This window comes from Rhineura floridana, chromosome 4 (assembly GCF_030035675.1).
Source record: "Rhineura floridana isolate rRhiFlo1 chromosome 4, rRhiFlo1.hap2, whole genome shotgun sequence".
NCBI classification, from domain to species: Eukaryota; Metazoa; Chordata; class Lepidosauria; order Squamata; family Rhineuridae; genus Rhineura; species Rhineura floridana.
Window position 1 is genome coordinate 5,814,261 of NC_084483.1, and position 22,950 is coordinate 5,837,210.

Sequence of the window (22,950 nt, forward strand, 5' to 3'; positions counted from 1 at the left end):
TCTGTGTAGGAACCCACAGGATCGGCCTGCACGCCACGCATGTTTATTAAAAAGGGGGGGGACTTTAAAAGCAGGCGCTCATTAAAACGCCCTCTTTACTCGGCGCAAACTGATTTTAATAAACCTTCTAGATAAATAAACAGAATCCACTTGCTACCCCAATTTATTTTAATGGGATTCCTCTAAATGGGTTATGGCTTGCTGGCTTGCTCCAGAAAATATCCACTTACATATATGGGATTGCAGCCCTAATTGAGTGCGATGTATTTTTAAAAACTATACTCAGCAACAGTCTGGAAATACCATAAAACTGGACTTGACAAGGTATTCGGGAGGGATCTGCGTTGCTGGGCGATGGCCCTTTTTGCGTTTGCTATCCGCTGTATAGGAGCGAGGTTTCTTGTCTTTCTGCCCGCCCAGCCTTAATGTATGCGGAGAAAATGGTAAACATGTAAAGAAGGGAAAGTTTCACGCTGGGTTGCTGCATGCTCCATTTCCCAGCCGTTTCCTGCTGTCGTTTCAAAGCTCTCTCGCTCGCCTACGAGCGCCCGTTGTCGTAGGCAGCGGCGTCGTGGCTCATAATTACCAGCAAATCAAGCGGCTCCCCCGCGTCTGTGGATAAGCTGCAGAGAAATGGAAAGGGAAAGAAGAAGGGAGGAGGGCCCGCCGCCCGGCCCCTAATGTGTGAGAGAAATAATAGCAGCACCCAGCTAGGTTATAATCTTAAAATGGGGGGGAGAGAGAGACTAGGGCGGACACTGACAGTTTGATTTTCAGAAGCCACTTCGTGGGACCACGCAGGTATTGCTTGCCAGGTACCACAACCGTGGCCAAGGATGAAATGATCCCGTTCACAACAGAGTAGGGGAGAGCTTGCTTATTTGGTGTGTGTGTGTACACATACACACCTTTACTAATGGAAGCCCTTATGAGGGAGGGCTAGACAAAACCTTTCTCTCAGATGTGCTAGAGCTGTAGAATTACTTTGAGAAGCATTCAAGAATGCCCCCCACCCCAACACTTTGAAATTATACCAGTCCAGAATTCTAGCACCTCCTTCAGTATAAAGTGAAGAGACAGGGGTGTAGTGGTTTGGGGTGTAGGGGCTCTTAAAACCTTTCCTTTGGGGGGAAGCCATGTCTCAGCAGGGTCCTTATGTCTCCAACATTCTGTGATCCAATCAGCACAAAAGGGGAATGTGTTTGCCACTGAAAAGAGTCTTCTAACATGTTTCCTTGTCCTTTCCTGCTGATTGGAGCCAATCAGAATGAAAGGAGGTGAGTCAGTTACTGAGAAGACTCTTCTCACTAGCTAACATACTCCCCTTTCATGCTGATTAGCTCCTAGGGACATCTATTGTTGTGGGAGAGGGCATTAACATGGATAGAGAAGCAAAAAACAGTATTTAAATCAGGCCAGATTAATCTCTAAAAGTTGTATAATTTTAGAAGGGGCATGGCTGTGAAAGATGTAGCTGTGACTATCATGAAAGGACCCAGCACTTCTGAATTTGCCACTACGCTACTGGTGAAGAACGATCCTTATATATTTTCTGGGAAGTAAAACCTATCAGTCGAATGGGTATACTGAAGTAAACAGATGTACATAGTACTGTATGCAGACTTAGCAAGGATTAAACTGTACTCTGTCCATGCTCAGAGACACTCAGCATTTAACTCAAAAGCTTCAGGGATGAGTCCTAACACTGGAAATAGGTTCACTAGCTTGCACTTACATAAAAAGTGCCCTGCTGGATCAGGCCAATGGTCCCTCTAGTTCGGCAGCCTGTTCTCACAACAGCCATCCAGATGCCTATGGAAAGCCAACAAGCAGGACCTGGGTGCAAGAGCACTCTCCTCTCCTATGGTCTCTAGCACGTGGTGTTCAAAGCCATACTGCTTCAAACAGTAAAGGTTGAACATAGCCATCATGGCTAGGCCCTGAAAGATAACATCATGACCATGCAGAACTCAGTTAGTAACAAGATAAAATCCCCCTGGATCAGAAAAGAATTGTAGGAGACATTTATGTTAAAACACATCATGAGCTTCAGGGTGTGATTTGCTTTAGCATTATGACACCTACATCCCTGCTCTTGTATACTTACCTAACTTGTGTATCCTGAGTAACAGAAATCTCTAAATTGCATTACCTCTGGCAATAGTTTTAATGTAAAAGTAATTATACAGATCTAGATAACTCGATCCCTATAGTTTCTTCCATGGGAGGCTTACTCCCGCTGCCTGCTTTTAGAAGGAGAATTAGGTAATTTACAAAAGATGGAATGGAGATTAGAGCGCACATCTCCGCAGCTATGAAATTGCAATGGATATGGTTGTGCAGAGACTTGGTGTATTTGGAAACATTTGCCCAAATCATTTCGCTGTGTAGGAAAGGGCTGTTTCTTTCAAATGGCCTGTATCAACAGCAAGAAGCACGTAGGCACAACCTGCTAGAAGATCCCTGCATGGAAATTATAATGAAATATATTTGCTTTAATTATTCAAGTGGCCAAAGAGTCAAGTAATATCTATATAAATGTTCCTTACACCCAGATTCCAAACGGATCCACTTAGAGGCAAATTCCATTCATTTTAACGAGGGTTCCTAATGTAACTTCTAACTCAGATGAGATGAGATTTTTACAGTGTGTGTGTGTTTTGTTTTGTTCCCCTCGTGTCCAGCCCGATCCTATGTATATTTACTTCGAAGTAAGTCCCAGTGTGTTCAATGGCGCTTACTCCCAGGGAAGTATGCACAGGGGGTTGCAGCCTGAATGGGCTACTTATGCGGAGAATGGGTTTGAAGAAACTCTGGCATCCAGATCCACCACCCAGTTGGCCGCAGGAGTAGCGCTCCGACCTCAACAGGTTGATTTGGAAGTAGATTCCCACCTCCGAGCGGGTTAGAATCCTGGCCGGGAGATTTGTCCCAACTGTTGTTGTGTAAATTTGTATATTTGTCAAGCAGAGAACAGCAGTGGTCTGAAATGCATGTGTGCCAGTGTGTGCGTTTACCTAAGAAAGCAGGCTTTTACCCTGCAATAAGATCACTGAGACTTAAGACTTAGTAAAATAAGAAAAGCTAATTTATAGAAATACGTAGTAGATAGGAAAGGCATACCTAGTTCGAACTAACTAAGTTGGTGGTGCAATGCCCAGATTTGGGAGTTGCCCTCATGGTTAGGAGAGAGAGAGCAGAGACAAAAGTATCTCCTCTATCTTGGACAGTCGAGAAGAGAAGAGAGGGCGGAAGGAGGCAGATAAGCTTCCCTTAAGACATATCAGTCTAACAGCCGGAAGGAAGTCAGTCAGAGCATAGCAGGTAAAGGTAATCAAGCCTATCCATCTGGAGGACCCTAACTCTATCTCCCTTCTGGAACATAAACAAAAGAACAAAACAGGATTTGCTCTTGTCCCACTTCCAACACCAACCAAATCCAGCCACTGGGATAAATAGGGGCAGGGGAGGAAGGTGTGTCCTTTGAAGCCCTGTTTGGTCCCAGGAGGCATCTGGTTTGCCACTTTAGGAAGTCGGATGCTGGGCTGCGGAGAGTTCGATTCCAACGGAAGGAGGAAGTCAAATCTCCGGTAAAAGGGGTCGAGGTCCATTCAGCCTTCCATCCATCCGTGGTCGGTAAAACGAGTACCCGGCATATGCTGGGGGGTAAAGAAAGGCTGGGGAAGGAACTGGCAATCCCACCTCATATATACGGTCTGCCTAGTAAACGTCGCAAGACGTCACCCTAAGAGTTGGAAACAACTCGCACTATAAGTGCAGGGATACCTTTACCTTTAGGCTCCATTGACTTGGGCTGAACTTCCAGGTGAGGCTGCAAATCCAGCGCATGCTTCTCTGGTAACAAGCCCGAATTAAGACAGTGGGACTTGCTTCCGAGTAAATATGTATAGGCTGAGGCTTCATAGAAGTCTTTCGTTCCAGGGAGATCAGCAGTGTCCTCCTAGTCGCAGTTCTGGAGATAGCCAAGCCCTCTCTCTACTCCTGAGTAAGTCCTGCTGAAGGCAGGGGGGCAGAAGAGTATCTCGGCTCTCTGACTGCCATGTATACTCGATTGGACTGGGCGGCGTGGGGTGGGGGTACTGCCGGCCCTACTTCACCACAGAATCCTTCGGATTGATCATCCTCTCCCGAATGGATCGTTGGCAAATGCGTTGAAGCCGGAAACTACCTAAATCTATGAAGCTGCGAACTCAGTTTTACATACCTCTCAATGCCTATGATAAATCTCTCTTGATTGACAAAAGGGGTGGACGTCGTCCGCAAAGGAATTTGACCCACTTTTGAGAATAAGGCTGCGACCCCAAATACGCTTACCAGGGAGCAAGACCCATTGGCCGTAGTGAGACTTGCTTCTGAGAAACCTGTATAAACTTGCCCTGCCAGAGGGCAGTATCGTTGTGAGGATGCAACTCCATCCGAAGGATTGAATAAGGGTGCTTTGGGTGACAGGCTGAAGGCCACCACTTTTAAAAGGAGGGAGCATGGTGAGGCTCTTGCAGGACTTTGGCAGAGGAAGAAGGCCAGGGAAAGCTAGCTAATGCGGCAGGATCTTGCCGAGATTCCGAAGGCGACGCTTCCACTGTGTTTGATCGGATTTGATTTTGTTCGTTTCGTGTTAACGTTTATACCCTTTCTCTGATCTGATATTTATTTTCTTCTTTCATCACGGAAGACGTTCAGAAGTCCCGAAAGACACAAGGGCTATTCCATAGCTTTTAAAATGCAGGGTGCTGGTGGTAAAATGGAGACGGATTCGAGAGGTGGGGAGGGGAACGTCATCCCGGTCCTTATTTTTTACATAAATGGAAGTCACTGGTTGTAAATACATTGTTGAAAGTAACTTCTAGTGAGGTCTGAAAGAATATACCTAAAAGTTAAGTTTAGAGTAGACTTGTGAGATTTACGTGAATTGTGTGTTGGCAGTGTAGCAAGAGCAAGTCCTATTTGGTTCTTTTCGCATACCTAAGATGCATACCTCCGTGGCGCAGAGTGGTAAGCAGCGAGTTCGAGTCCAACGGAAGGAGGAAGTCGAATCTCCGGTCTGCCCTAAGAGTCGGAAACGACTGGCACTACAAGTGCGAGGACACCTTTACCTTTTAAGGGAGGACAGAGAGGGTCCTCCAGCCGGCTAGACTGTCTGTCGTTACCAGTGTTCCTCTACCGGTCTTCCTTCCGTTGTAAGCTGATTTACTCAGGGAGCTGACCTCACTTCCATCCTCTCCTTCCTCATTCTTCTGGGACCAGCAGAAGAAGGGGAGATATCTTCCTTTTGTCTCTTCTCCCCTGAAGTATGAGGGCAGTGACCAAGCCTGGTCATTGCCCCTCCAACTTACAGTAAGCTAGAGCTACAGCCTTGTCTAGCAAGTTTGTATTTCTATTAATAAAGTACTCTTTTCTTATTTTAAACCAAGTCTAAAGTCTCAGTGATTCAAAGCAAGGTAAACGCTTGCTTTCTGTCAGGTAAATCACACATACGGTCACTCAGAACAGAATGCTGAGCAAGCTACATTTAGGTTTTGTTGTTGTTGCTGTTATGTGCCTCCAAGTCGACTGTGACTTCTGGCGCCCTTATGAATCAGCAACCCCCAAGAGCATCTGTCATGAACCACCCGGTTCAGATCTTGTAAGTTCAGGTCTGTGGCTTCCTTTATGGAATCAATCCATCGCTTGTTTGGCCTTCCTCTTTTTCCCATCCCTTCTGTTTTTCCCAGCATTATTGTCTTTTCTAGTGGATCAGGTCTTGTCATTATGGGTCCAAAGTATGATAACTTCAGTTTCATCATTTTAGCTTCTAGTGGTAGTTCTGGTTTAATTTGTTCTAACACCCAATTATTTGTCTTCTTCGCAGTCCATGGTATGCGCAAAGCTCTCCTCCAACACCACATTTCAAATGAGTTGATTTTTCTCTTACATTTAGGTACACTCCGCTAATTTAACAATATTCTAACACCTTGGACCTTGTTTTACAAAGAAGAATAAATATTAATAATGAAGAAAGTCTCTTTGAGCATGTGCTAAGTGTGTTGCTCTTATCCAAAGGATACACAGTTATTCCACAACTAGCTGGGATTAGAGAGAGAATTTGTTTCTCCTTAGAATATGAGATATCCAGGCAAGCAGAGCTGGAGCCTGAGGGGGTAGCTCTCATTTTAGATAGGAAAACATTTGTTGCCACCACCCAACATGCTTAATTGGAAGCATGTTTGAGGGAAATCGGTGGGATCCGCATCTAAGTAAATGTATCTAGGATGGAAAATAAATTGGCATTAAGTGCAAACACCTTGCAAATATATGAGAGAGAAGAGCAATACGAAGCTGAGCCAACTTTTGCCTCCCATAAGAGAAAACCACTTCATCATTTGTTTACATTGAAATCTCTCTGCAGCCCATACCAGGCAGCATGAAGCTATGAAATATAATATGGGTTTGGGACTTCTGTGGTTGTTACAGTGCTTTAGTGTGGGAGTAGGAAATATTTTTTAATAAAACCTGGGGGAAAGCTTGTTTTGTCTATCCCTTGCCTTGAGGTTATTGAGTTGGCAATTTCCCAATAGTTAGTACATGGTAGCCTGTTAAGACACAGATTCTTATGTATGTATATGTATATAGGAAGCCCAGGGAGATGATGTGTATATAATGAATGCATATATATGTGTATATATAAAATACGCAGACCCCCTACTCCAGTGCTTTGATTCTTTTACTGCCAAAAATACTTTCATGAAGGGGTCAACAATCCTTATCCTATACATACTTACCTGGAAATGGAGTTCCATTAAAATTGCTTACTTGTGATATACTTGGTTCAGACCAGGCTAAAAGTCTGTTTAGTATAGTGATATATAGGCTGCAATCCAATACACACTTACCTGGGAGTAAGTCCCACTGAACCCAGTGGAGCTTATGTTTGACTAGACATGTATTGGATTGCAGCCATAGCGACAAAGAATTCTTAAGGACTCCTTAAAATCTAGCTGGCTTTCGTTTTTACTAACTACTTCGATGCCATTCATTTTGAGGCATGCAAGTGTGTGACCTTGTTCTCACAAGTAGTAGATGAGATGGTACACATCTTTCTGGACTATACCACTTCAGACAGCAGGTGGGTGCTTAACATGATAAAGTGTTTCTCTTTGAAGAGCACTCCTAGGTGTAAGCAACCTAGCATCTCGGGGGAATTGGCTAGGCTTTAATCCTTTCCTCTGACATATAGTTTTCTCTGTGCAGGGATTTTTCCCCCTTACATGGAAAAGCATTCACCTACAGGCTGAAGTGATGCACTCCAGACACATATTTATCACTTCATCTGCTGTTTGTAAGAACTAGTGTAATATACAGAATCTGGACTTGCAAAGCCAAATGACTTTCTATAGTTTATGTTTGTAGAATCCCAAGTGTCTTTCCCTCTCTTTTCCTTTCCCTTAACACTTAAAAACAAAAATAAATTCATAACTCCATTCCATTACTGTTTTTAATTCTATGTTTTTTGTAATGCTTCCTTGATATACTTTTATGAAAAGTGTGGCTAATAACATTTTAATAAGTAAACATAAATAAAAAGCAAAAGAATAAAACAGCAACAAGAGCTTATGGCAGCTTGCTAATAACAAACAGTATCATCTTAGTCTATCAAAAGCCTGGGGAAAAAGGTAAGTCTTTACCTGGCACCGAAAATATTTATTTATTTAACAAAATTTATATATGCTTGATTGCAAAAAACTCTTTGCAGTTTATAAAAAAACATGTCAATGAAGGCACCAGGTACATTCCACAGATGGGGAGCTTCATATAGAATTAGAATGATTCTCATCCCCCATCCTCAAATGTGTCTATTATTAAGGGTGCAATCCAAGTCCTATTTGCACTGAGGTGGGGGGAGGTGGATGAGGTGGACCCTCGCTGAGCTGGCAGACTCCCGGCACTGGCAGGCTCCGCCACCAGAAGCCCCCCATCCTGGCAGAGCCACAGCACCGCCAGGACCCTGCTGGTGCTGCGGGGGTGGGGCACCGGAGACAGCCAGCCCAGTGGACGGAGAGCCAACGGAAGCTGGTGGAGGAGCCACAGGGGGGACTTGCATGACATCCAAGTCCCCCTCAGAGCACTCCAGTGAGTCCCAATCTCCATGAGAATTCCACTGGCTAATAGGCCAGTGCCGTAAAAATATTCCCATGGTGGCCTACGGGGACCACTTACTCCCTGGTAGGCCTGTTCATGGGAGCTGGCTCTTCCCTGCCGGGCCAGCAGCCCCTGATGCCACAGTGCTTTCTGCCAGCTCCTCCTCTGCCAGCCCCCCTCCTGCCGGCTTCCCATCATTTTGATTGTGCTGTAAATATGTAAAAGAACAAATAGTGCTTTCATCAGATCCAAGTCAGGGTAGAGTATTTTTTAAAAAACAACATCAAATAAGTACCAGTATAAAAGTTATCCAGCTGCTGAACTTCCCAATTTAGCAACTCCTTGGATTACTTTCTTTTCCTATTGGTGAACCAGTACTTGTCTAATAACAAAACAAATATTTACAAGTACTAAGTATTCATTTGTACCTTGTTAACAGTGAACATGATCTCTTATAGCTTATGTGCATAGAGAAGTCACAGCTCAGTCTAAATAAACTATTCATTATTAAGAATTCTGGGCATCACATTTCCCCCAACACTTTGGTATTTTTCCTTTGCATTAGCTTGCCCATTATAATCTAAGGAAGTATAGTGAACAACCTGAAAGCTCACTTCCTATGTGACCCAGAAACAAGTTAAACCCAGCTGCTTTTGTTGAACATAGTGTACCAATCACTTCCAGTGTCTAAATGAACTTCAATACAACTTCTCTGGCTCAGTGGGTTAGAAGGTCATGCTGTAGATCTCGGGGGGGGGGGGGGGAGAATCAAATCCTTGTTACATACTCTATTTTACCATTTGGTTGTACTAAAACCCACCTGCTGTCTTCAGCATAATTACAAACATGCTTAGAGAAACAATGGGTTAATTTCCACAGAGATAAGGAAGAATCTATGAAGGGTTAACCATAGCCATTCCCAGCTCACTGGAGTCTTGCAGCAAGTACCCCGGAGTAAAGCTAATAGATTCATGACTTGCTGCTCTAAAAATGTAATCTGTGAAAAAGCTTGAAGCAATCACCGGCCCAGAGAAAGATATATAGTTCTTGACTTGAGAGTAGTATAGACAATTGGGTGACCAAGTAAGGCAGGGATAGGGTTCCCCATCCTAAAAATTGTGCAGGAGAAGGAACTAGCAGGTGTGGCCTATCATGCTGGAGAACAGATAATTAAGAGGCGGTGACAGAGATCAAATTTATTTACTGTTGCTATAGAGCAGCCTTTCCCAACCAGTGTGCCTCCAGATGTTGTTGGACCACAACTCCCATCAGCCTCAGCCAGCATTGCCAATGGCTGAGGTTGATGGGAGTTGTGGTCCAACAACATCTGGAGGCACACCGGTTGTGAAAGGCTGCTATAGAGGAATACTTAAACCAATGGGTTGAAATGACAATATGGGGGACTTTGACTAAACATTAGGAAGACTGCCGTGGAAGGTGGCAGACTCTCCTTTGTTGGAGGTTTTAAAAGCAGAAGCTATCAAGGATGCTGTAGCAGCACGGAGTTGGATTAGATGAGCTTTGAGGTCCTTCCAACTTCATAATTGTAGTGAAATGACATTTTTATGTAAGAGTTTAGGGCATAAGATTCCTACCTTGAGATCTTCGGAGGAAAGGTGGAATATAAATGTATAAATAAATAACATAAATACAGGAGAGAGCGGAGATTTGAAGCAATCATCAAAGCTCATGCACCAATTAAGATGAATATAAATTTAATTTTTTTTAAAAAAAACTGGTGCTCAACAGCTGGAATCTACTGCTGTCAAGCTGATCAATAGAAGCTGGAACTCTTCACAGAGCCAGCGGTTAAAACCTAAAACCTGACTTCTCAATGATGGTGATGGTTCCTCACCTTTTTTTCTGCCAGCATTCCTGTGCCTATTGTGTTTTTATGTTATGCCCTGTGCTGATCATAAATATTTAAATAAGTAGGTAAAACTGCAACCCAAAAGGCAGAAATGGCTAAAATCTTGTCCTAACATGGGACAGTGAACGTGTGTGTGTGTGTGTGTGTGTGAACCCTTAACCTTCTGAATTTTGGGCTGTCATATAGACGTTTAAAAGGCACAGGAGTTGTGGAAGAAAACTAGTTGGCAGCTCCTGTTGGTGGAGAAAACTTTCCAGTCCAACTCAACAGCAGATGAGAGTTCTCCAACAGACTTACAAAGGCAATATTCCAACTAGTAATGCACCCCCCCTTTTTTGCTGTGTTTTTAAGGTTATAATTCAGGAGAATCCATCCTTGCATTGTAGTGGAGCCTTAGTATCCCAGGAGGACAAACTATATGGGCTCCTAATTGCACAGACAGTGGTTATCTTAAGTCTGGTAGCATGGTTGATGTTTCCACATAGCTTGTTCCCATGTCACTTCCATCTAATACTTGCATGGTGTGTTAAGTATTGTTTTGGTTTGGGTTCCCTTCCAAGTTAACCTAACTGGCATGGGGCCTATTGCAACATGCCTCCTTTGAATAGCACCATGGAAAGAGTCTATAGTGTGGTTCTTTTCTATTCATTGCTGGAACCTCAGGCAATATAGGACTCTTTCCAGCATTACTTTCAGCAGCATGGCTTCTTTATGGGTTGCTGCTTCCTGATATTGATTCCTTCCCATTATTATGCCATAGTTCTTCCTTCCTGGAAGTAGAATCACACAGACCTAGAAAGAAGGTATGGTGTGGCTTCCTCCCCACATGGCTCAGACTCTCAAATGTTACTGAGCAGTGAAGAATGGAGTCATGCTGCACGCAGCTGCTCCCACCCTGCTAATAATCATGTTGAAAGGGGCCTGGGTTCCTTCCTTGTGAGCAGCTCTCATATACTGAGGTAATGCCCAATAGACTCTTGGTTCTCCATCTCAGACATTGCTAATGTGGCCTGGGGCCTGACTATGTGGAAGTGGCAATTCTGTAAGAATCAGCCCTATGAAGAGCCTCCTATGACTCTAGCTGTCTCAGCCATGCCAGGAAGCCATCCAAACAAAAGGGCTGAATTGACGGGAATGACTGTTGACTGAGCAAATGCCGTCTTGTGACTGAGCTACACAGATCCCTAAAGTGATATTTCCTACACCCCCTTTTCTGTTTCCCCAGTTCCAGTTCCTCCAAAATCTGTAACTTCCTTGATGATGAACAAAGACGGCTTCCTTGGTGGCATGTCTGTGAACACTGGTGAAGTATTTTGTTCGGTACCCGGGCGGCTGTCCTTGCTCAGCTCAACTTCAAAGTACAAAGTAACTGTTGGAGAAGTTCAAAGGCGCCTCTCACCTCCAGAATGTTTGAATGCCTCACTCCTTGGAGGAGTACTTAGAAGGTAAGACCCTAGGACAGACATATGTGTATTCATGGGTGGATTTGTTACATGTAGTTACAGGGACTACTTCAAGATCTATGCTAAACTCTTTGGATGTTAACAACTGTTGATGTTAATGCATGTAGAAAACCACATAGGAGATATACTTAAAAGCCCGGCTACCATTATTCATGCATTGGCACCATCCTGATTAGATTGCTGTAATACATGGTACAAAGAGTTGCCTTTGAAGTCTTCTTGGAAACAACTGGCGAAAAAGGCTGTTGTCTTGGACTGGTCATGTGGAATGTATCCCACCAGTTCTTAAAGAGCTGCACTGGCACTGTTTTTCAGACCACAATTCAAAGTTCTGGGTCGTATCTTTTAAAACAATGTATAGCATGGGACTTGGATACCTAAAAAGGCTCCCAAATAAACCTGACCAATTGTTAAGATCAACTTCTGAGTCCAAGGGCAACCCTGTGTTTGGAGATGAGGTGGGTAACAACTGAGAAAAGGATCTTTTCAAAGGGCTATTGGAGTGTCCTCATCAGGGCAGCTTGCCTGCAACCGAGTCTCTTATGCCCTTTTGGGACCAGAGGAATAGTGTTTCATTTAGTCAGGGATCTGAAGTTGTCCTATCGTGGTGCCCATTGGTTTTGTTTTGTTTCCTCTGCTGTGAAGATGATAATTCACTTAATGATGTTCCATGGGAAGTGATTTATAAATGAAATAAATAATAAGTAATAATTCATATTTGTTCTAACTCTTTAAAAACATTGTTGCAAGGAAGTTTTATTTGAAGAGCAGTGTTAATACTTTTTAAATATACATCATTTATGATTACATATACATATTCAGCACTCCAGTTGTTGTACTGTAATAGCTAGGAGTGTGAGTTGTGAGCCAGGCTGTCTAGGGCAGCCTTTCCCAACCAGTGTGCCTTCAGATGTTGTTGGACCACAATTCCCATCTTTCCTGACCATTGGCAATGCTGGCTGAGGCTGATGGGTCCAACAACATCTGGAGGCACACTGGGAAAGGCTGGTCTAGGCTATGGAACATACTAGGCCAGGGGTTGCTAGCTTGTGGTCCTCCAGAAATTGTTGGACTACAGCTTCCATCATGGCTTAATGTTGGCTATGCTGGCTATGGCTGATGGGAGTTGGAGTCCTACAACATACAAAGGGCTGCAGGTTAACCATCCCTCTCAGGCAAAACTCTCTCAGCCATAACCCCCCCCCAGCATGAGTGGTTAATGCTGGCTTATTATAAAGGGTTGTAAGGATTGCTAAGGCAGCATATGAAAATGGAAATGGACTGCCTTCAAGTTGATCCCGACTTATGATGACCCTATGAATAGGGATTTCACAGTAAGTGGTATTCAGAGGGGGTTTACCATTGCCTCCCTCTGAGGCTAGTTCTCCCCAGCTGGCTAGGGCCTGCTCAGCTTGCCACAGCTGCACAAGCCAGCCCCTTCCTTGTCCGCAACTGCCAGCTGGGGAAAAACTGGGCTCCTTGGGACTATGCAACTTGCCCACGGCTGCACAGGTGGCAGGGCACATAACCCCTGAGCCACTCCCTGTGGGGGTGATCTTTAGCTGGCCGTTTACACCCAGGAGACACAAGTGGGGATTTGAACTCAGACTCTGGACTCCCAGCTAGGCTCTCCTCCTCACTGTGCTATACCAGCTGTAAGGCAGCATATACAAAGTGCTTAAAACTGCTAAATTATAGGCTGCTTGTAAACTTTGTCAACTGTGAGGAAGTAGAGGTGTATTCCCCTTACCTTCAGTTAGTGGTTTATTTTTTCAGCAAGGGCTTCATATGAACCTGAACTCTGGTTCTTTGAGAATGTCAATGAATATGTGTATAATGGTGATCTGGTATATATTGTGTACTTAGGGTTTGTTATCGAAATATATGTGCAGAGATACTCAGCAGTCTGAGCTGTGTGTGCGCTAGTATTTATTTACCTAAGTAGCAGGCTTTTACCCTGCATTTAGACCTAAGACTTAGTAAAATAAGAAAATCTACTTTATTTATAGAAATACATAGTAGATGGGACAGGCATAACTAGTTGTAACTAACTAAGTTGGAGGCGCAACGCCCAGACTTGGGTATTGCCCTCATGGCTCAGGAGAGAGAGCAAAGACAAAGATGTCTCCTCTCTCCTCGGACAGCTGAAAAAGAAGACAAAGGAAGGAGGGGCAGGTCAGCTTCCCAGAGCATATCAGTTTGCAACAGAAGGAAGTTAGGTAGAGAACAGCACAGGTAAATGTAGGCAAGCCTAGCCAGCTGGGGGACCCTAACTCTATCTTCCTTCTGGAATACACACAAAAGAACCCAAACAGGAGTTGCTCTTGAACCACTTCTCACCCTTTCTCAATGAGTGTTTGGTTCAGCCCACGAGGTTCATCTTGTCTCACAGCTGGCAGTATCTGACTTTGCCCAAAGCCTTCGTCAGAGCGTCTGCAGTCATGTTTTCTGTTGGACAATACTCCATCTTGAGTAGTCCTCTGCGGTAGGTATCTCTAATGAAATGGTGCTTCACGTCTGGGTGCTTGGTTCATGAACTCACCGCTTCTGACTCCACGAGTCTGATGCATCTCTGGTTGACAGGCCCAGTTATAGAGATGCCTAAATCTTTGAACAGTTCAAGTAGCCATATCAACTGTCCGCTAGCTTCTTGTTTCTTACTTGCCCAGCTGATCACTGAATCTCCATAGTAGAAGATGTTTCCACTGGTGGATTTTCAATCTGTAGTGTCTTCAGCCCAATCAGCATCTATATATCCCACTATTTTGGGATCTCAGGTAGCCACTAACTTCAGTTTCATGGTTGCAGTGCCCTTCAGATATCTGGCCACTCTCTTGAATGCTTCCAAGTCTTTCTTGGTTGGCGAGCTGGTTTTTCTGCACAGGTGTCTCACTTCTGCTGCCACATCTGGCCTGGTAACAGTGCTGATATATAGATGTCTTGTATCTCTCAATGTTTTCTTCAGAGTCTGACTTTTTCTTGAATATCTAATATCTTGCAGCCTACAGTTTTTCTTCCTTGAGGAAGCTTTGTCAGTGGCCAAGTTTTGTTCTTGTGTAGAGCTTCCAGCTCTTCCTTGGCTGGCTGCCTCCACCATTCAGCTTCAGCTTTGGGTAAGGCTTCCATCTCTTGCCAAGTTTCTAGGTCTGGAAGCTCTCATGAGGTAAGCAAGTCTTTCTCGTGGTACACATTTGTTAGTCCATTTACAGCATCTGGGTGCTGGTGCTTCGGCTGCCCCTTTTGGCTCTAATGTCTCTTCTCGCTCAGACATCTTCCTCTGCTGGTGTATCACTGTGATCCCTTCTGTGGTGGAAGAATAGCTCAGTTTCTTCTTCCATTTCACTGTCATCTGTTTGGTGTGGCACCCCTTCTGGTTGGTGTGCACACTTTCTTCATCAAAGTGAACAGCTCTGTATACTCCAACTTCAACAGTTTTGGGATCTATGACTTGATATCCCTTCTGTGTTGAAGAATATCCAATGAATATTCCTTCCTTGGAATTCCTTCCTGTGGAAGGAAGCCACGGACCTTAATGTACAAGATCTGAACAGGGTGGTTCATGACAGATGCTATTGGAGGTCGCTGATTCAAAGGGTCGCCATAAGTCGTAATCGACTTGAAGGCATATAACAACAAATCCCTTCCTTGGCAGTGTTGCCAAATGTTGACCTCTTGTTTCGGGATGTGTACAAAGGCCTTGCAGTTGAATACACGAAGGTGAGACACGCTTCGTGTCCAATCATGACATAGCTCAAAAGGTGTTTTGTTGGTTGTAGCTGCTGGAAGTCGGTTCTGCAGATAGGTGGCAGTAACTGCTGCTTCTCCCCAGTACTTCTGTGGTAACTGTGCATCTTCCAACAAGGAACGAATCATCTGTCCAAGAGTCCAGTTCATGCATTCTGTGATCCCATTTTGTTCTGGAATAAAAACAACAGTGGTCTGCTGCTCTATGCCTTCCTCACGTAGAAAGTCTTGCATAGCCCTGGACACAAATTCTCCTCCATTGTCAGATCTTATAATTTGTGGCTTTCTATCACATTTGTTGGATACAGTTTTGACATAGTCCTTCAAGTTTTAAAGTACTTGACTTTTCTCTCTCAGTAGATACATTGTAGTATGCCTCGAGTAATCATCTATGAAAGTCAGCATGTATAAATATCCACCCTGTGATGGCATTCTCATGGGTCCACAAAGGTCTGTGTGAATTAATTCTAGAGGTTTTGTAGTTTTCCTTTCGCTTTTCTTAGGAAAGTTTGGTTTCACACTTTTTGTCTTTATACAACATTCAAATTTTTCTGTGGATTTACACTGTCCAATTTTAATGCCTCTAGCTAAATTTCCCTTCTCTAGAGCATTGATTCTGGCTAAGCTGGCATGTCCCATTCTTCGATGCCAAACATATAAATATCCAGAATCACAGGTTTCTTTGGCTGCATATGCATGCATAGTTTCAAAATATTCCAAATGCAAAAGTCCATTTTTCAGTTTTGCAGTACAACACACTTTCCCTTGGTCTAAAATTTTGCAAATTCTGTCATTTAAAAAAAGTTCACCTCCGAGCTCCATTATTTTAGTGGCACTTATTAAATTATCTTTAAATGCTGGAACAAATAGGCAATTTTTCAGTTCAAGCTCTCTGGTCCCCTCTAGCATTTTGCAAAGCAGCTCCACAGTGCCTATTCTTTGAGAACAGAAAATGTCTCCTGATGCTATAATTACATTCTGTGTATGGGGGCTAAAGTTCTTAAATAAAATTTTATTATTTATTAAATGTCCAGTACAACCAGTGCCAAATAAAAATCTGTTTTATAATCATCATTCTTTCTATCAGATACATAGTAACTGGAATGCTTCGCTTTAGATTGGCTATTTGTTTTTCTTTCAGCTTGCTTCTGTTTAAAATCAACACTTTCTCCTGTCTCCCTTCTAGGACAATCTCTTTGAAGGTGATTAGGAGATTTGCATTGGAAGCAATTCTTCCTTTGTTTGTCTGTACCCTGCTGTGGCTTCAGGACATGTCTCATCTCTCTATCCTGCCTTTGGTTGCTGTTTCTGCCCACAGTAAAATTTGCTTTTTCAGACAGAGCTTTTTCCTGTCTCTCTTTATAGTCCTGATCTTTGAAATATGCCATAATCTGATCCAAGTTCTGATCTGTCTGTTCTAGTATGCAAGCCATTATATAATCACGTTGATTTAGAGGGGCCAGCAAAACAGCTTCTTGTAAATCTTCATCTAACGATCTCCCACAGGCTTCTAATTCTCAGAGCAGACTTGTAAATCTCTCTAGATGTTGATTCAGATCTTCTCTGTCAGATTGTTTCAGTGTGTACAGCAACTTATAGAGAAACATCACATGATTTTTAGATTTTCTCTCATACACATTTTCAAGCATTTCCGATATTTCTTTAGAATTCCTACAGCTCATGCAAACATTTAGTGCCTCATCTGATAAAGCAGAAATAACAAGAGACTTTACTTTGGCATGCTTACGCCTCCAGGATGCAGTGGCTGCTTCATCTGCTGCCGAGGGTTTAGGATCAGTCAGGACTCCATGCAGATTCTTCCCATCCAAAAGTGCCATCATTTGAGACTTTAAATAGCATAATTGTCCCCCAGCCTTGGGATGCTTTGTCTTAAGTGTTGATTCTTTAGCCATGGTTTCCTATCTTTTGTTCTGCTTTTCTTTCTCTAACCTAAAGTCTCCTTTTGTTCTCTTTTGTAGATCACACACAGTACTTAGCCTTTTTAGCTTTCAGGCACAACTTACAATTCAATTTAGCTTACTGGGCGGTTATAGCCCTTTGTTATGGAAATATATATGCAGAGATACTCAGCGGTCTGAGCTGCGTATGTGCCAGTGTGCATTTACCTAAGTAGCAGGCTTTTACCTTGCATTTAGATAACTGAGATTGAAGACTTAGTAAAATAAGAAAAGCTACTTTATTTATAGAAATACGTAGTAGATAGGAAAGGCATACCTAGTTCTAACTAACTAACTAAGTTGGAGGCACAATGCCCAGACTTGGGTATTGCCCTCATGACTCAGGAGGGAGAGCAAAGACAAAGATGTCTCCTCTCTCCTCGGACAGTTGAAGAGGAAGACAAAGGAAGGAGGGACAGATAAGCTTCCCTGAGCATATCAGTTTACAACAGAAGGAAGTTAGGGAGAGAACAGTACAGGTAAAGGTAGGCAAGCCTAGCCAGCTGGAGGACAGTAACGCTATCTTCCTTCTGCAATGCACACAAAAGAACAGGCGTTGCTCTTGCCCCACTTTGAGCAGGCTTTCAAAAGGGTTTTGATAAAATTTGATAAGCGTAGTAGTCATGGAGTATGAGGATGAGTCCTCTGATGGTAACTGATCAGAGAACAGGAAGTGAAAAGTCTGAATAAATGGACAGTTCTCATAAGGGAAGGTTATAAGAAGTGAGGTCCCAGAAGTACTGGGGACTGTTGTTTTTTAATTGTTCTTAAATGAACTGGAGTTAGAAGTGAGCACTGATGTGGCCATGTTTTCTGATGACAATGAGAATGCAAGGACAGGGCAACCAAAATGTCAAGAGGTCACAACCCTGTGAGGAAAGGCTACAGTGTTTGGAGTTCTTTAGTTTAGAAAAAAAAAAGGTAAGTAAGAGGGAAGATGAAAGAGGACAGTCTTCAATAGGCGCCGAAAAGATAACAGAGATGGCACCTGTCTATTATTTAAGAGGAAGGAAATCCAAAGGGTAGGTGCCACGACACAAAAGGTCCTCTTCTGATGTTGTGCGGAACAGACCTCCTGCTAAGATGGTATCTGCAGGAGGCCCTCGCCTGCAGAGTGCAGTGATCAACTGGATATATAAGAGTTAAGAGGATCTTTTGGGTATCCTGGTCCTAAGCTGCATAGGACTTTGTACACCAAAACCAGAACCTTGAACTTGTCCCGGTAGGTAATGGGCAGCCAGTGCAATTCTTTCAGCAGCTGGGTGACATGTTGGCGATACCCTGCCCCAGTGAGCAGTCACACCACCGCATTTTGCATCAGCTTCAGCTTCCGGATCAACCTCAAGGTCAGCCCCACATAGAGCCCTTTATAGTAATCCAGCCCGGAGATTAGCAGTGCATGGAAAACAGTGATCAGGCTATCCCGGTCCAGAAATGGCTGCAGCTATCTTACCAGCCAAAGCTGGTAAAATGTACTCCTAGCCATGGAGGTCACCTGGGCCTCTAGTGACAAAGATGGATCCAGGAGCACCACCAGACTATGGACCTGCTCTAACAGAGGGAGTACAGCCCCATCCAAAGCAGGCAATAGAGCACTTATACAAACTTGGGAACCACCCCCCCACAGTGCCCCTGTCTTGCTAGGATTCATACTCACTTTATTGGCCCTCATCCAGCCCACCACTGAGTCCGGGGCTTGCATAGACTTTCTCAATTAAGATGTTACAGAGAAATAGATTTGGGTATCATCAGTGTATTGCTGACAGAGTTTACCTTAGTGTAGCTTGCTCAGTGTTTCTGTACAGAGTGAGTGAGTGTGGTTTACCTGAGAGAAAGCAAGCTTTTACCTTGCTTTGAATCACTGAGACTTTAGGCTTGGTTTAAAATAAGAATACTTTATTAAAAGAAATACATACTTGATAGGAAAGAGTCCAGAGCTTGGAAATGTTACCTTTTTTGAACTACAACTCCCATCAGCCCCAGCAAGCATGGCCACTGGATTGGGCTGATGGGAGATGTAGTTCAAAAAAGTAACTTTTCCAAGCTCTGGGAAAGACTCTAGCCCTAGTTAACTAAGGTAGAGGGGCAGTGACCAGGCTTGATCATTGCCCTCATGCTTTGGTGGAGAGGAACAAAGACAAAGATGTCTGCTGTCCCTCAGCTGGTCTAAGAAGAATGAGGAAGGAGAGTTTGGAAGTGAGGTCAGCTCCCCAAGAGTATCAGTTTACAATGGAAGGAAGACAGGTAGAGGAGCACATCTAAGGATAGGCAGTCTAGCCAGCTGGGGGACCTTCTCTCTATCCCCACTGAGGTATTCAAAGAAAACCAAACAGGTGTTGCTCTTACCATACTTCCAACACTCCTTCTCGATGAGTGTTTGGTTCAGGCCACGAGGTTCATTTTCCTGTATAACGTCTGATGTCTGACTGTGTCCCAACGCCTTGGTCAGAGCATTAGCAGTCATCTCTTTGGCTGGACAATACCCCAACTTGAGTAGTCTTCTGCGACAGGTATCTCTGATGTAGTGGTGCTTCACGTCAATGTGCTTGGTTTGTGAACTCACCCCTTCTGACTCAAAGAGTCTGATGCATGCTTGGTTATCTTCATGCATCATGACAGGGCCAGGTATAGAGATCCCTAATTATTTAAACAGTGTAAATGGCCATGCCAACTGCCTGCTTGCTTCAGAAGCTGAAATATACATTCCTTCTGTGGAAGAGAGTGCTACAATCTCTTGTTTCTTGCTTGTCCAGCAGATCACTTAATCTCTATAGTGGCTTGTATTTCCACTGGTGGATTTTCAATCTGTGGTGTCCTCAGCCCAGTCAGCATCTGCATGTCCCATTAGCTTGGGATCTTTGATAGTCATGAACTTCAGCTTTAAGGTTGCAGTTAAGTATCTCACCACTCTCTTGAATGCTTTCCAGTCCTCCGTGTTTGGCGAGCTAGTTTTCCTGCACAAGCATCCCACTTCTGCTGCCATGTCTGGCTTGGTAACAGTGCTGATACGCAGGTATTTCCTGATGGCTTGTCTGTAGCGCTCATGGTCTTCCCAAGGTTGGTTGTTGTGATCTGGTTTCAGGTATCATACCTTAATTGGAGTATGTGCTGGATGCGTATCCCTTAATTCCAAACTCTCAGGAAGAGTTTCTATCTTTTGTCTTTGACTGAGCAACAAGTATCCATCTTTTTTCCATTTTGATTCTGAGGTAGTGAGTGACATCACCTAGGCACTTCACTTTAACCTCCTTGTTTAGATGATTCACTAGCTGTTGCTTGTCCTGTGGGTCTTCATAAACTTACAGAACTTCTGCATAAATCAGAAGTTAAGTTCATCTGTTGTTCCTGAATCTGCTGTACAGGCATGGCTCGGCTATGTCCTGTGCAAAGCCTTCTTTCAAGACCATTTGGCTAAATTTCTCATTCCAGGCTCTGGCAGCCTGTTTAAGTCCATAGATGGATTTTTGCAGTTTGCACATTAGGGTTTATTTTCCTTGAACTTCAAACCCTGGTGGTTGGCACATATAGATTTCTTCTTCTGTTCTGCCATGCAGTAATGCTGCTTTTATGTCCATATGCTCCCTTGCATTTTCTTGTTGGCAGCAACACCCAGGAGTGTCCTGATGGTGGTTATGTCTGACAACTGGAGCAAAGCTCTGGTCATAGTCTTCTCCATATTTCTGTGAGTAACCTTTGGCTACTAGCCTTGCTTTGTACCAGTTCCTTCAGCATCTGGCGTCATCTTGAAGATCTACTTGCAGCCTACTGCCTTTCTCCCTTGAGGAAGCTTGGTCAGTGTCCAAGTTTTATTCTTGAGTAGGGCTTCCATCTTTTCCTTGGCTGGCTGCCTCCACTTCTCAACTTCAGCTTTGAGTAAGGCCTCAGTCTCCTGCCAGGTGTCTGGTTCTGGGAGTTCATCATCTATCACAAGGTAGGTAAGTGTTAGGGTGGCACACCTTTATTGGTGCACTGAGAGCATCTGGGTGCTAATGTGTGGCTGCCCCTTCTGGCTCCAGTGCCTCTCCTGGCTCAGACTCCTAGTCTTTCTCTACTGGCAACCATTTGTTGTGGGTAAATAGCTTAATTTCTTCTTCCTCTGTGCTGTTATCTGCTTGAAGTGGCGCCCCTTCTGATTGTCTTCATCAAAGTGGACAACTCTGTACACTCCAACTTCTCCAGTCTTGTGGCCTGTGATTCTGTACCCCTTTTGCTTTGCAGAATATCCAATGAATATTTCTTCCTTTGCAGTGTTGTTCAGTTTTGACCTCTTTTCCTTTGCAATGTGCACAAAGGCATCACATCCAAACACTCTTAGGTGAGCCATATTTGGTAGGCATCTATGCCATAGTTCAAATGGCATTTTGCTGGCTGCAGTTGTAGGAAGCAAATTTTGTAGGTAGGTGGCAATCACTGCTGCTTCCCCATAGTACTGTGGTGGTAACTGCACATCTTCTAACAAACAATGAGTCTTCTCCAAAATGGATTTATTCCAGCATTCCGTGCCCCATTTTGCTGTGAAGAATAACTCACAGTTGTCTAGTGTTCTATGCCCTCTTCATGCAGCAGCTGTTCCATGGTATAGAGACAAATTCTCCACTGTTGTCAGACCTCGGAGTCTGTGGTTTGTAGCCAAACTTATTGGAAACAGCTCTGACATAAACTTTGAATTTCTGAAGCACTTGACTTCTTTCTCCTAACAGATACATTACAATGGACCTTGAATAATCATCAATGAAGGATAATAGGTAACAATTTCCTCCTTGAGAGGGGGTCTTTAAGGGTCCACATACATCTGTGTGGATGAGCTCTAGAGGTTTTTTAGTTGTCCTCTCACTCTTCTTTGGGAAGCTTAGGTTAATACTCAGCTTTCACACAGCATTCACAAGGTCCCATAGACTTGCACTTTCCAATTTTTATGCCTCTAGCCAAATTGTTCTTCCCTAGGGCATTAATTCTAGAAAGAAACTGACGTGCCATTCTACAACGCCATAAATGTGCACATTGTGAATTATAGACATCTTTGACACTGCTAGTATGCACAGGTGGGTAATGGTCAGGCTCCAAAACTCTGTACCTGAGTTCAGAAGTACAACATATTTCTTCTTGATCACAAACATTACAGCTATGAGCAGACAAATAAAATTTGTTAGCTGCCCTGGGCTCCTGCTGGGAGGAAAGGTGGGATGTAAATAAATAAATAAATAAATAGAGCCCTCAATTTCATCATTGTGGTAGCACTAATTAGAACCTGTGGAACCTGTGAAAATACAGCATTTCAGTTCAAGCTCTCTGGCACCACCTGGCATTTTGCATTGCAGCAGAACACCATCTTCTGCCTGGGCTTGGAAACATCTTCCTTCTGGCATATAGACATTTCTTGAACAATGTCTCAGACTTTTAAATAATTTCCCATCATTTATGATATGACAGGCTGCGACTGACTCAACTAGAATTCTGCCAGTTATTTTAATTTCCTTTCCATCAGAAACATTAAAACTAGAATGTTTCCCTTTTCTGCCTTGGTCAGACTCCTTAGGTTTTAAATGGCCTTTAAATTCAGCTCTTTCTCTTCTGGGCATTCTGGGGCAGTTTCTCTGTAGGTGATTTCTCCACAGGGAAAAAACTGTCTCTTTTGTTTGCCTGCTGTTGTCTTGGGGCATGCAAATTACTTTTCTGGGCTCTCTGAGAGATCTCATTAGAATTTTCACAGAGACTCTCTTCCTGGTTTTGCTTGTAGTCAAATTCCTTCAGGGCCTCTATCACTTCTTGCAAGGATTTG

The 22,950-nt window shown here is 43.6% G+C and overlaps 1 protein-coding gene across 8 annotated transcripts in view; it reads left to right on the forward strand.

Moving 5' to 3' along the window:
• The window catches only part of TFAP2B (transcription factor AP-2 beta), a 74,006-nt gene that overhangs the window by 22,070 nt on the left and 28,986 nt on the right, over nucleotides 1-22,950 (forward strand). For all 8 annotated transcript variants that reach the window (XR_009762094.1, XM_061622301.1, XM_061622302.1 and 5 more), the window contains one exon: nucleotides 11,232-11,451. Coding sequence is in view for 7 of the 8 variants with exons in the window: in XM_061622301.1 (XP_061478285.1) it covers nucleotides 11,232-11,451 (220 nt within the window). In the remaining variant the exon portion in view is untranslated. The remainder of the gene's footprint in view (nucleotides 1-11,231; nucleotides 11,452-22,950) is intronic.